This window comes from Lissotriton helveticus, chromosome 2_1 (assembly GCF_964261635.1).
Source record: "Lissotriton helveticus chromosome 2_1, aLisHel1.1, whole genome shotgun sequence".
NCBI lineage: Eukaryota > Metazoa > Chordata > Amphibia > Caudata > Salamandridae > Lissotriton > Lissotriton helveticus.
Window position 1 is genome coordinate 1758110690 of NC_136059.1, and position 14004 is coordinate 1758124693.

At 47.2% G+C, this 14004-nt stretch overlaps 1 protein-coding gene across 1 annotated transcript in view; it reads right to left on the minus strand.

Moving 5' to 3' along the window:
• PLAA (phospholipase A2 activating protein) overlaps window positions 1–14004 on the minus strand; it is a 192908-nt gene that overhangs the window by 145177 nt on the left and 33727 nt on the right. The window contains exons 3-4 of the mRNA XM_078676710.1: window positions 1656–1756; window positions 1445–1565 (exon numbers count right to left, since the gene is read on the minus strand). Coding sequence (XP_078532836.1) covers window positions 1445–1565; window positions 1656–1756 — 222 coding nt within the window. The remainder of the gene's footprint in view (window positions 1–1444; window positions 1566–1655; window positions 1757–14004) is intronic.

A 14004-nucleotide genomic window follows, 5' to 3' on the forward strand; every position in this document is an offset into this window, starting at 1 on the left:
CTTTCTGTCAATTTCTAACCTGCTAAAGTACTAATCAAGTGGAAACAGCACAGAACAAAGACAAGCCTTACAGCCCTGAACTGGCAAGGTCATTAATCACACCAAGACCTTCAATATTCCTGTTACAAGATGCACACAGAAGGTATCTGTGCAGGATGTCAGTTAAGACCCTATACCCCAGTCTTTCATTACAGAAATTCTTCAGGATGGCCATATGAAACTGTCTACTGATTCTACGGACACCCCACAAGAGTCAAAGCTTCCTCTTTGAGATCACATACATATTTCAAAGTAACCGAGTCTGTATTTGAGATCTGCAGAACCACAATGAACCAAGGACATGTTAGGAACAGAAGGTGATTAATTTTCAATAGTTTGCTAAGATGGCCTTCAATTTTGTTCTATAAAAACGTTAATTTGGATACTACCACTACTCATCGCATTTGTTCTTCTCAGTAGCTGAACGTTTCCATGATCAAATGAAATTCTTTTGCGTCAGGAAAGCCAATACCCCTCCTCAAAAATATAAAGTGGAGTATAGGCCAGTTCAAACTGAAAGGCCTCCATCTTTAGGACCCCTGCAAGGTATTTTTCCCCAAGAAGCTATAACATCAGCTAAAAGGTGAGTTTCTATATACCTTTGCAATGTGCCACAAATTAATCTTTAAAACAAGGTATCCATGAGAAATTACTTTGTTCCAAAAGTTACATTTAGATCTCACCTAAATCAGGCTATTTAGTTAAGTGTTGTTCATTTTAGGAAAATAGAACAGGTCAAAATATCCACATTCAAGGATGATGTTCATTTTCAGTTTCCTGCTTTTTGTTTTATTCTATTTCAAAGAGGGGTGTATTCAAACAAATGGCTTTATACATATAACAGGCATTAAAACTCGAAGCATATGTATGAGTGCTACAAATTAAATGCCACTGTTAAAAGAAATGCAGCTTTCAATGGATGTGTTTTTTATAATCGAGTATTGGAATTTTTGCCCACAATATATCTCAGGATCTTACACATAGGTGAGGATGTTCTCATATGAACACAAGGATACTGATATGGGGAACTAAGTTTTCAAGTAGATATATTTCTCCTTTGGTGTCACAGTACACTTCCTGAAGACAACGTAGGCTTACTTTTCAAACTATGACGGGCCAACCAAAGCATCTGTCACAAAATAAGCAACAGGATTAACATAAAAAAGAGCTCTACTCCGTAGATATAACATTTCCTAAATGTTTGCAACTCATGTTCTGTGTATGAACGAAGGGTAAAATATTACACTGCACAACACTCCAGCTATCAGAAAACTCAATGTTTCCAGACAACACCGATATGCCACAACTACTTTAAAGAACATTTAGTTTCGGTCACCTAGATGATCGAAACGATGTTACCACAACAGACATTGATATCCTTATTTTGAAGCAGAGAAATACTCACCACTGTAAGTTCTTTCACATTTCCCAGCCTTCCAAAGTTTGATTGTTCGATCGGCTGATCCAGTCAACATCAGACCCTGCTCTGGTAAAATCTTCACTGCCCATACAGCAGCACTGTGTCCCTACATGGAAAGAAAGCAGTCAAAGAGGGATCTTACTACCCGGAAAACGACAAAAAAGACTGCAATAAAATGTTATATGTGTCCTCCTACCTGTAAAGTCATCATGCATTTATCATTCAGCCACACCTTTGCAGTAGTGTCCCAGGATCCACTCAGCAGTGTGCCAAATTTCCCAGATGACAAACTGCAAACTGGAAAGCAGACATTACCATTAAAGATTATATTTTCAAAACACATCATCAGATCAGCCCTTAAACTAACACAAATCACAAAATGAATCAGTCAATTTAATAATAAGTTCATTTAAGTCTGTCAATCTAAAATATACCCTGATCGCAATACTCAACAATAGGAGACTGACATTTTTTTTTTTAATTACTGGAAAGCACATATCCATAAACACAACTTTAATCGGTTTACAAACAACCCACATGGCCTTTGAAAATCTAAAAAATAGCAATGTAAGGACAAGGAGTATTAAGTTGCATCATGTGAGAAATGTTTTATCTGTAGATGTAATATTTTTAGCTGTAATGAGTCAAATCTAGAACGAAAATAGTATCAATTTCAAATTGATGGAAATCCTGTTTGTATGTGTTTTAAAGCTATCTGAAAGGTGGAAATACATGAATGGAAAAACCTGCTACTAGGAATACATTGTACAATTACCCTCAACATCCAGCCCATAGTCAGCCCAAACCTGAACATTCAACTAATGAAGTTAAAGACACTTTTGTGGTTGAGAAAGGTCTTTGTGGGAGAACAAATGTGAAGCTGTTTTTTTGTTGGCTGCAGTAGTTTACATGGTCTCCCAATTATCAGCGATGCTAATTTGCCTGGTCTTTACTACTAAGATTATTCAACTAACCTAATGCCTAGTCCTCCTTATCGATTTAATTTATTTATCCAGTGAGACAGAATATTATGAATCGAAAAACATTCAGAAGGGGGAACGAGGTATTAAACCAATACAACTTTTAGAAGGACCAAAAGAGAATTTGGAAGGCGTGGAGGTGAAAACAAAAAAAATATAAACTGAAAGAAAGATACAAGACTCTGGCATTAAGCAAAATAATTTTCATTTCAAGATATTATAGCTTCGTCATACAATACTCAAGAGCTCATTTGACATCATGACTAAATTCTGCAACTGAATTCTCTAGACTCAGTTACCAAATTAAGTATCCTAGAGGAAACTGCAGTAAAAATTGTATTATCTTACACACATATTAGTAGGATAAACTGCTCGCTATCTTGACCCAAAATGTGGGGGAATTAAAATAGGTGATCTATATTACCCCCAAAACGGGAAGGACAACCGAGTCTCCTACTACGCTCAACCAAAAATAAGGCCACCTGGTCTAGTTTTAACCCCAGTGGCGAAAATGACACCCTGAAGCTATTGACTTGTCTGAAATCCTCTGACCACTTCAATGACCCCCTTCCCTCCAAATTGTTCCGCGATCTATCCTCCTCCAACTCGCTTAATGGATCGCAATATTCGATTCCTCACTCATCCAAGGCTCCCTTCTGGGTTGCCTCCCGTAGGGAGGGTTTGGATGGGGCTTCATAGACTTTTGGATATCAATGGTAATAAACCTAGTTTTCTCAGCAAAGAAAACGCTGTCTTGTGTTAGATACTGTTTTGTAAGAGGGAGGGGTATCGCTTATGTGCTTTGACTGGTGTTTGATCATTTCAAACAGATTTTTTTGTTCGATTTGTTGCTGCGTCTAGTTGATTTTGGAAAAAAGAGGCTTTGGAGTTCTTAATGTGCCTGTTGTAGGCACTTCGTCTTTGTCGCAGCAGTCCGAGGTTGGACAGGGAGGGAGTATATTGCCATGCTCTTTCTGAGAGTCTGAGGAGTTCCTTTTTAGGTCTCGCCTGTCAATGCGCATGCACATTGAGCAGAGCGAGACTATAGGGCTTTAAACAAAGTTTACCTAACTGCGGCGATTTGGTGCTGTGCCCGTGGCTTTTAGGTCAATGCGCTTGCGCATTGACCTAAAATGCGCGTGCACATCACCAAATCGCCGTCTGTTCCCTCAGCCGCATTCCTCCGACACCTTTTGAAGTGAAGCTTAGCTTCACTTCAAAGGCCCCGGCTTCTTCACACCCACATGCCGCTCTCCCCGCTCCGCCCCCTCCCCTGCCCGCCTTGTGCATTTCTCCTCCACCCCCTCCCCACAGCAATGCCCTCCGTCTTGTTTCCTTTCATTTCCAGTCTAGTTGGTCCCGGTCTCTTGCCTGACCTGCAGTCGCCGTCCCTTGGCTGTGCTTCATTGCTGAATCTGGGATCCTGATTGAGTGTGCTGGATAATTTGTTGGACTGCCCTGTGTCTGGTTGGTCCCGATCTCTTGCCTGCCCTGGTGACAGAAAGTTCCTTATTGCTGAGTGCCACTGCGTCTCTTGTTTACAGAGCTTTGCTCTCCTACTATCACTGTCCTCTGTGTTTTGCGGATCGGTGACACACTCTGTCTTCCTTTTCCAGAGCTATACGCTCCTACCTATCATTATTCTCAGCATGTTATGGATCGGTGACACGCACACGTCTGTTTTAATTTTTCCATACGGCAGTATTAACTACAAAAACCTTCATTGCTGCAGGCTCACAGTGCTTTGTGTCTTTACTTATCGGTGACACACACACCATTTCCTGCATTTTTTTCCCTTAATTTTGTAAAGTGACACTCACACGGGCAAGCACTCTGTGTGATACTCGCTCGCGACACACACACCAGAATATATTATTATTATGCAGCAAGGTTAACAACTGTTGTATAAGGTATATTAATTCCATGCCACGTTAAAAAAATTTTTTTTAGTATTAGTGTTTTTGGAATAAACTCTTTATTTTTGTGCTCTTCAGCAATAAAAAAAAAAAAAATCTACACAATGCCCACCACAGGCTGCGTCCAGTCGCAGAGGTCGTTACCAGTTAGCAAAGGACTTCCTGATCAGTGATTGTCAGCAAAGCCCAAAGCTATAATGCAGGGCCCTGGATGCTTTTTGAAATGGGATTTCTCCGTCGTCAAGATGCGCATTGTCTGCTTCAGCCACCTTACACCTGCTGCCAGGGTGGTGTACTGGAGCTCGAAGCCATCTCCTCTGCGTTCGGCCCCGTTCTGATTACCTCTGAGTCCTCCACATCACCTGTTCTTTCACTTTCGCTTTCTCGTTATATGCCCATATACATCTCCCATCACACTCACCCTCACTCACCCTCGCTCACCCTCACCCTCACCCTCGCTCACCCTCACTCACTCTCAACCCCTCACCCTCACTCACCCTCATTCACCCTCACCCACCCTCATTCACCCTCACTCACCCTCACCCTCACTCACCCTCACCCTCACTCACCCTCACCCTCACTCACCCTCAACCCCTCACCCTCACTCACCCTCAACCTCACTCACCCTCAACCCCTCACTCACCCTCACTCTCACTCACCCTCACTCTCACTCACCCTCAACCCCTCACCCTCACTCACCCTCAACCCCTCACCCTCACTCACCCTCAACCCCTCACCCTCACTCACCCTCAACCCCTCACCCTCACTCACCCTCAACCCCTCACCCTCACTCACCCTCAACCCCTCACCCTCACTCACCCTCACACCCCTCACCCTCACTCACCCTCAACCCCTCACCCTCACTCACCCTCAACCCCTCACCCTCAACCCCTCACTCACCCTCAACCCCTCACCCTCTCACCCTCACCCTCACTCACCCTCACCCTCTCACCCTCACCCTCACTCACCCTCAACCCCTCACCCTCACCCTCACTCACCCTCAACCCCTCACACTCACCCTCAACCCCTCACCCTCACCCTCACTCATCCTCAACCCCTCACCCTCACTCACCCTCAACCCCTCACCCTCAACCCCTCACTCACCCTCACTCACCCTCACTCACCCTCACTCACCCTCACCCTCAACCCCTCACCCTCACACCCTCAACCCCTCACCCTCACTCACCCTCACCCTCACTCACCCTCACCCTCACTCTCACCCTCACCCTCACTCACCCTCACTCTCACCCTCACCCTCACTCACCCTCACTCACCCTCACTCGCCCTCACCCTCACTCACCCTCACTCACCCTCACCCTCACCCTCACTCACCCTCAACCCCCACTCACCCTCAACCCCTCACTCACCCTCAACCCCTCACTCACCCTCACTCTCACTCACCCTCAACCCCTCACCCTCACTCACCCTCACTCACCCTCAACCCCTCACCCTCACTCACCCTCAACCCCTCACCCTCAACCCCTCACCCTCACTCACCCCCTCACCCTCACAACACATATTGTGTTACAATAGGTGTCACATTTGCGAAAGATAAAACTATTGCCATTGTAAATAACAAAGCTATTAATTTCGCTATTTTCAAAACAAGCACATAAATAAAAAATGTGTCCTTTACAATACCAATAGCTCAAACTTTCCTAATGCGAGACCTATTGCATTGCTGTGCTTCTCTCCCCTGCTGCACTCTCCTGCTCTCTAGAGATGTGGCCTAACGACCAGAGCTGCCATCTAAGTGACGTAAATACAAAACATGTTGCATTCTAAATGCTATAGGTGTCACATTCGCGAAAGTTATAACTATTGGCATTGAAAATGACAAAGCCATCAATTTAGCAATTTTAAAAACCAACAAATAAATAAAATATGTCATTTACAAGACCAATAACTACAACTTTTCTAATGCGAGACCTATTGCATTTCCAATGCTTGTTTGAGGTTACAATTGAACCAAGGTTTGGTTTGTTTGGTCGACATGCTCTGTAATTATTTGGGTGCCAGGGTGCAGGGTGCCCATGATTTTTAACAAAGAATCCATGTAATGTTCAGTGAGGTCATGAGGGGAGGAAGGAGCAAGATGTCTTTAGTAGGAGCCGACAAGGTGAGTGGGTTAATGCTACAGGTGTCTAGGACCCAGTGTTTGGCTCTCAATGTAGCCCTTTCTGAGATAAGGAAGGTAATGCAGTGATGGTCAGTCCAGTCGCAGGGTAGGATGGCTTTTATTTGTATAGTGTTATCTTTAGCAATGATATGGTCAAAGGTGGTCCCTTTGTTGTGGGTAGGGCTGTTTGCAGGCTTAGATAAGGTTCATGTCCTGGAGGAAGGATTTAAAACTGTTCACAAGAGGGTCGCTGGAATGGTTCCAATAAATGTTGATGTCACCAAAAAAGATCTGGGTATTGTGTTAATCTATTTTAGAGGAGATAATCTCCATGATCTGTTCAATGAACGCATGATTATCGCTAGGTGGATGGTAGAACATGTGAAGAGAGCATCCTGAATTACCATTGGTGGTTTTGTTGATCCTTAGGTATTCACATGAGGGCAGGGGAAGAGCGAGTGATTGTTTCAGAGATTGAAAGGATCTGTGTAGATAGGCTAGGTCATCACAACAACATCCTACATTGTCGCCTCTGATGAGGTCATGGCTGGGAGGGAATAGTGAGTCCATGGTTAATGATTCATGTGAGCATAAGGATGTGCAGGTCATGGGCAAGTATGAGATCGACTATGTCCGCCACGTGTTTCACAGCTGATCTGCTTAGTGTGCATTTTAGGGATACTTTGAGAGTAATGGTGGGCGTGTGTTTGAGGTTCATTTTATTTATATACTTAGTACTGGGGTATTATTATTAATTTTAATTTGTAAGGCGCATCAGCTACCCAAAAAAGGGTTTCCCGGCGCCGGTAAGATCGAGGAATGAATAACAGCGTAATGATTATTGGTTAAAAAGCCAGGCTTTTAAGGATTTGCGGATTGGACATACGTTTCATTCCAAATTGGGTTGGGGTGGGAGTTCCAAAGGGAGGGACCGAGGTATGCAAACGATCGTCCACCCACCCAGGAAAGTTTGATTCTAGGCACAATGAATTTCCCTTGGGTGGATGAGCGAAGGCAGCGAGGAGGCACATAGGGACTAACCAGAGACTGCAGATACTGAGGGGCAACACCGGTTTTGATTTTTAACAGGTAGCTCAGGGCTTTGAACTTAATACGGTTCTCAACCCTGAACCAGTGCAGGTCCTGCAAGTGACCGGAAACAGAGAGAGTTCTGGGAACCCAGAAAAGTAGTCTTGCAGCAGAGTTCTGAACTATCTGCAGCCTACGAGTCAACTCCTGATTGTCCCCAGGTAAATAATGTTTCCGTAGTCCAGTCTTGAGGTGACAAGCGCCTGGACTACTGTTCTCTGGGCGGGCTCCGACAACATCCAAATGATCTTTTTTAGCCACTTCTGGTTGGTAAAACATGTGGCAGCTACCTGAACAGCTTGATGTTGCATAGTATGTCCTGAGTAAAGGAGTGCTAATAGTCTAGATTTTTGTAAAGGATATAGTGTGGTCAGTCTAAAGACAGTTATAGAAGTCTAAGAGAGAGAATATCGTTGTTTGATAGATGATGAACCAGTCTATAGGGTTGGGAAGAACAGTTATGGCTTGGTGTGGATTTCCAGTTAGGATGTATGGTCCTTAGGTAAGCAGGGGATAGAGACTGATTGATGATTGGGAGTTTGAGTGTAGTTAGTTAGGAGGTGAGAACTATGTGAAGACAATTGGTGTTCCAGGTTGAAGGTGATGTGGACTAGTTTGAGGATGTCAGCCCTGATCAGATGCAATTCAGAATTAATAGTGTCAAGAGTAGAGTCACTGAGCGACTCCTAGGGGGCTCCTGGTGGGGGAGCACTGTAGTGTAGAGAGCAGGCCAAATCATGGCGGTCGAGGGAGACAACTTTGGAAGGGTTCCTGATCATAGCCTTAGTGATAGATGGTAGACAGGGAGAAATGGGAGTATTGATCTTGTGGATGGGAGTGTGAATTTAATGCTCTAAAGCAGAGTGGGTAGTGGAGATGTCGGAGAGGTGATGGTGCAGGGGAGTGCTCCTAAAGCGTGGAACGACCTTCCACTCCACATCAGAATCTCATCCTCTCATATTGAATACCACAAGAAGATGAAGACCGGGATTTTCAATTAACCAACCTACCTTGTGCAGGACTCCGAACACATACCTGCTGAGGGCAACAATACCCTCACAGGTGATAGTATGTTTTACAAATACACGTAACATGAAAATTTATTATAGCAAAACCTGTTAATAATAATGCTAAAAAGAAAACATGAGTCACAGTTTATTATTTAGATTCACACTCATTACAGAGTTCAGCTGAAAACTAACTTCATATACTCACAGAAAAAATTCGATTAAAACTTAAGTATATTTAAGGTCGGATGGGTCCTAAACATCACTGCTTTTCAAGCCAGTAAGAAGTTTTATTTTTGGCAAAAAGCTTTAACTGCCAACTTCCCTACTAAAGTCCATATGTTCTTTACCAAATACAATGCTTTGTGGGTCTCTGTGGTCTAGGCAGGCTGGGCTAGGTCAGGGCTTTATAAAGAACATGAACAAAAAAGGAAGCAACACTCCAAACCAGCACATGTTCTTACTAACATTTAGCAAAAACAGAATTGTAGCTGAAGTGAAAAATCCATCAATAGACAAAACATGAAAACGTTTATAGACATCAATGAAACACAGAAAAATCGTCTCATAAGAATGTTGACCATTATTAGTAGTTACCCAACCTAAAAATAAGACAAAGGAGAATGTTTCAAAAAACATACTTCACCCTTCATCAAAGTGTTAAAATCGAAGCAATGTAGGTGTAAATTGTACTTCATAAATATCATAGTTCGAACGCCTTGGCCTGTAAATGGACCTCTTATTTTTGTTGTCAGAAACGGTACATGTTTTGGATTCACCTTTGAGAAACAGGCTGGAACGACAGTGCTGAATGACTGGAAATGGTGCTGCCTCCATGAAAAAAGCTCCTCCATAAACATTCCCCTAAAACGGAGACTAAATGTCACATCAAGCCAAATGTATAGTGTTGGGAGTTAATAGGCATGTAACGGTTTTCCAGCATGCCAACAAGTCATCAAAACATCAGTTGTAGAAATGTGCTGGGCTAGATGCTGCTGGAGCTGAAGGAGAGACAATGACAGCCTTGTGGGACTCCATGCCCTTTAAGACTGCTATGCTTGGCAAGATTTGATGAGAGGATCCATATTGTTCTAGACATTCGTGTCTTGCACACTTGGATATTTTCCTCTGTGAATGAATCATTATTGTTTTAGATTGGTTGATTATTCTAGCACGGCTTAAATGGAGGTTCCGGCTTATGCTGTAGTAAGGGACCAAATTTTGGCAGATAGTCACAACCTTCAACACATGGCTTTTATTCTTCGTTTCACTATGAGCTAGTGCCAACCAGGATGTTGGTGGGCTTGACAACTTGCAATGCGTTTTTTGAAGAAAAAGGCTAACTTGAAATACAGACTTGGTATTTATTTTATCAACACTGTCCTAGACTGGTGATTTATACAACAAAAAGATGCACACAGTTCCCCTAGGGAAGGGTAATAACGTAGTGAAGTGAACTGTCTTCCTCTCTTTTTTTTTTTTTTTTTAAATATATTTTTATTGCAGGAATTAGTAAATCGGTACAAAATCGACCAGCATAATAACACAAGCAATATCAGCGAAATACAACCCTCTGTCCCCGCACCGTAAGTTCCGTACACAGCCTTCCGGCCCACAACCCTGGGGTCGGGCGGCGAAATTCAATGGGGGCTCAGAAGGATGTCAGAGCTGGTCCGGATGATCCACTGTCCGTCATCTGCTTTTCCAAACAAGCCTATAAACCCAAAAGAAAAACCCCCCACCCTCAAAATACTACTAACCAAAGTAAATCCCACCCAACCCCGCCATCAGCGCCTGAGAACAACCGCAACAGGATCTACTATGGGACCCACGGGGAAAGCAACAGGAATAATAGTGCAAACGTTTTAATGGGACTCGGGGCGAGTCGCTTCTTCACCTTCAGAGTCGCTGGGGGCGCAATAATCCCTGAGGGCCTGCACTAACATTTCCCACTCCAACGCTGCCTCCTGCGCCTTCTCATTACGCTGCCTCCCAGCCAGTTGGTATCTCAGGGTGCTCTCCCCCGCCGCCCACTTCAAGAGCTCGCTGTGCCATCGACTTCCTGTCGGACCCACTCGTGCCTTCCAGTTCCTGGTCACCTCTCGCTTAGCAAGAAGGAGCCCTAGGTCGATAAATTTGCTGGAGATTTTATTCTTAGGGGTATGAGGGAACCAGTGTAGGAGTCCCACCGCCGCATCAAATGATAAGGATCTCCCCCTCACCTCCTCCAGGGTCTTCCCCACTTCCACCCAGTAGGATGATAATCCCGGGCAGGCCCATAACATGTGGAGGAGGTCCGCCTCCTGAGCCGGGCACCTAGGGCAATCCGCCGAATTCGTGGCAAAATATCGTTTAATTTTCACTGGGGTCAGATATGCTCTATGGAGAACGTAATAGTGGACCAGCTGAAAACGGGCGTGGCGTGTGCCCTTCCAGGCTCGCCGCACCAACTGGGACCAGGTCGTCTCCGGGATCTCCCTGCCAATGTCCTCCTCCCAGCGGTTTCTCAAAGTAGTGAGAGGAGCCAACCCCTCGTTGATCAATCTGCCGTAAAGGCAAGTGACCGCCTTCACCGTGCCCGCAGACATCATCACGTATTGGCACACCGGAGATAAGGTGGGTTCCTCCTGCCCGCTCTTCCAGTGCGCCTGGATCGCTCGAACAATGGCCGAGTGCAACAGAAAGTCACCACGGGGGATCTCCAAGCGGTCGATAAGATCCTGGAAGTGCAAGAGCGCCCCGTCCTCATACAGATCCCCAACCAGCTGTAAGCCAGCGTCCTCCCAGGCCGCCAATCGCGACCAATCGCCTCCATGGGGGAGGGCCGTCAGCATCCCCAAAGGTATTTCGGGCGCATATGGTGTTCTCAGATGGCCTCGGGCGTGAGCCCGATTCCAACATAGGCGGACGGTCCGCTCCTCCAACGACAAATCCCGCAGGGCCAAACGTTGCCGCAGCACTATGAAGGAGAGAACATGCCTGGCCATGCCCGTCCCCCGTCTGTCTTCCGGGCCTCGAAATTCCCGGGCGATCGCCTGGGTGAAGGTCTGGAGCTGCGCCGCCAGATAATACTTTTCGAAGTCCGGCACCGCAAGCCCCCCCTCATCCTTCGGCCTCATCAGGGTCTTGAGGGCCACCCGACGGCGGCCCGAGCCCCAGAGGAATCCGACCACCATAGATCGTAATAGTCGAAACGTGGCCGGTGGGACACAGATCGGTAGTGTCCGGAAATAATATAAGAGCCTGGGAAGCGCCACCATTTTAAGCAGAGCGATCCGTCCCGCCACCGAGAGCGGCAGCGTGGCCCAGAAGTCCATGCAGCCTCGAAGTGCTCGAGTGCTGCGGGCAATGTTCCCATCTAGGAGGTCGGATGGGTCGTGATAGACGAATACCCCCAGGTACTTAAAGCAGTCGGGCTCCCATCTAATCTCCCTACTTGGAGTAGGGGCGGGGGCACCCTTACGAACCGGGAAAAGACAGGTCTTGGACCAATTCACCCGGAGGCCCGAAACCTCCCCAAACTCCGTGAGCGCCGTCGCCGCTCCATGTAAAGCGTCGAGGGGGTCCTCTAGGAAGAGCAACAGATCGTCTGCATACAGCGAAACGTAGTGCGGGCCCGAAGGCGTCCACAGGCCCATATAGTGGGCTCCCGATCGAAGATGCAGCGCGAGAGGTTCCACCGCCAGTGCAAAGAGAAGTGGGGACAACGAACACCCCTGCCTCGTGCCTCGTTCTACCGGATATTGCGAGGAAATCAGTGGTCCCGCCCGGACCCTGGCCGATGCAGAGGCATAGAGAACCGCGGTCCATCTGATGAAGCCCTCTCCGAGGCCGAATCTCCGCAGCACCGTGCAAAGGTAGTCCCACTCCAGGCTATCAAAAGCCTTCTCTAGGTCCACCGATAAGACAACCGGGGACGGGGCATCCACAAACGGTTCCCCCAGCAAACGGAACAACCTGCGAATGTTCATAGTCGTGTTACGCCTTGGGATAAAACCTGCTTGGTCCTCATGCACCAGGGAACTCATGTGTCCCAGCAGCCTCGAGGCCAAGATACTGCTCAGTATCTTATAGTCCACCGTCAGCATCGATAAGGGACGGTAAGACCCCGGGTCTGACGAGTCCCTTCCTGGTTTGAGGAGAGGAACCACCAACGCCTCACACATCGAGCTCGGGAGCCGCCCCAGCCTCTTCGCCTCTCTGTAGACCACCAATAACCTAGGGGCCAGGAGGTCAGCATAAGCTGCATAAAACTCCACGGGCAGGCCGTCCAGGCCCGGGGTCTTATTTCTCGCCATCCGTTTAATGGCACCGCGGATCTCCCCCAATTCTATGTCGGACCCCAGGGCTTTCGCCACTTCGCGCTCCACTGTTTGGAGCTCCAGTGGGCGCAGATAATTATCGAGCCGGTCAGGGTCTCGGGCGGAGCGACTGCGGTATAAACTTTCGTAATAATGCCGGAAGCAGCTGAGAATCTCCGGTTGGGTGTATACCTCGGTTCCGTCCGCCTTACGCATACTTGTCGTCAATGAGGACTGACGCGTAGGGTTGGCCAGCCATGCCAACAACGCGCTCGATCTGTCCCCCTCCGCGATGGACCGGACCGTGTAGGCCTTGTAGTCAAAACAGCGAAGCCGTTCGACCTCCGCCGCCACCTTCTCCCTCGCCCCCGCCGTGTGTACCTGTAATTCCGGGCACCCGGGGCGGCGAACTTCCAGCTCGCGGAGTTTCCGGTCCGCTGCGTCTAAGTCAGCTAGGATAACTCGCCTCATGCCCACCTTTTTAGAGATGCAGTAACCCCTCACCACTACCTTAAAAGCGTCCCACTCTAACGCTCTTGTACTCGCGGTGCCGCTGTTGGACGCAAAATATTCCGATACCTTATCCCCCAGGTCCGCCCTGAAAACACTGTCCTCAAGAATCTCGGGTCGTAACTTCCAGGTGGGCACCGCCGGCGCCCCGGGGAGCCAGCGAAGGTCCAGCAGGAGGGGGTTATGGTCTGAAATGGTCCTGGACAGGTACTCAGATCGGACCGCTGCCGAAACCAGTTCGGGCGAGCCAAGAAATCCATCCAGTCTGACATGCAACTCATGTAGGCTCGAGAAGTATGAATATTCCCTAGAAGTGGGGTGATGCGCCCTCCAGATATCCGTCAGACCCCAGTGGGTCTGCCAATCCTTACGACCCTTAGCCGTGCGACAAACCGGAGAATCGGGAAGGGGTGGATGTGAGCGGTCAGTGTCTACGTCCACTACTGAGTTGAAATCTCCTCCAAGCAAAAGGGGCCCGGAAAAGAAGTGGGCCAACGAGCCCGATAACCTGGAAAGGAAGGCAGTCTGGTCTATATTAGGAGCGTACACACAGCAAACGTTCAAGTCCCTCCCTCCTAAAGTGCCCGAAATGGCCACGTAACGCCCCTCTGGATCTATCACTG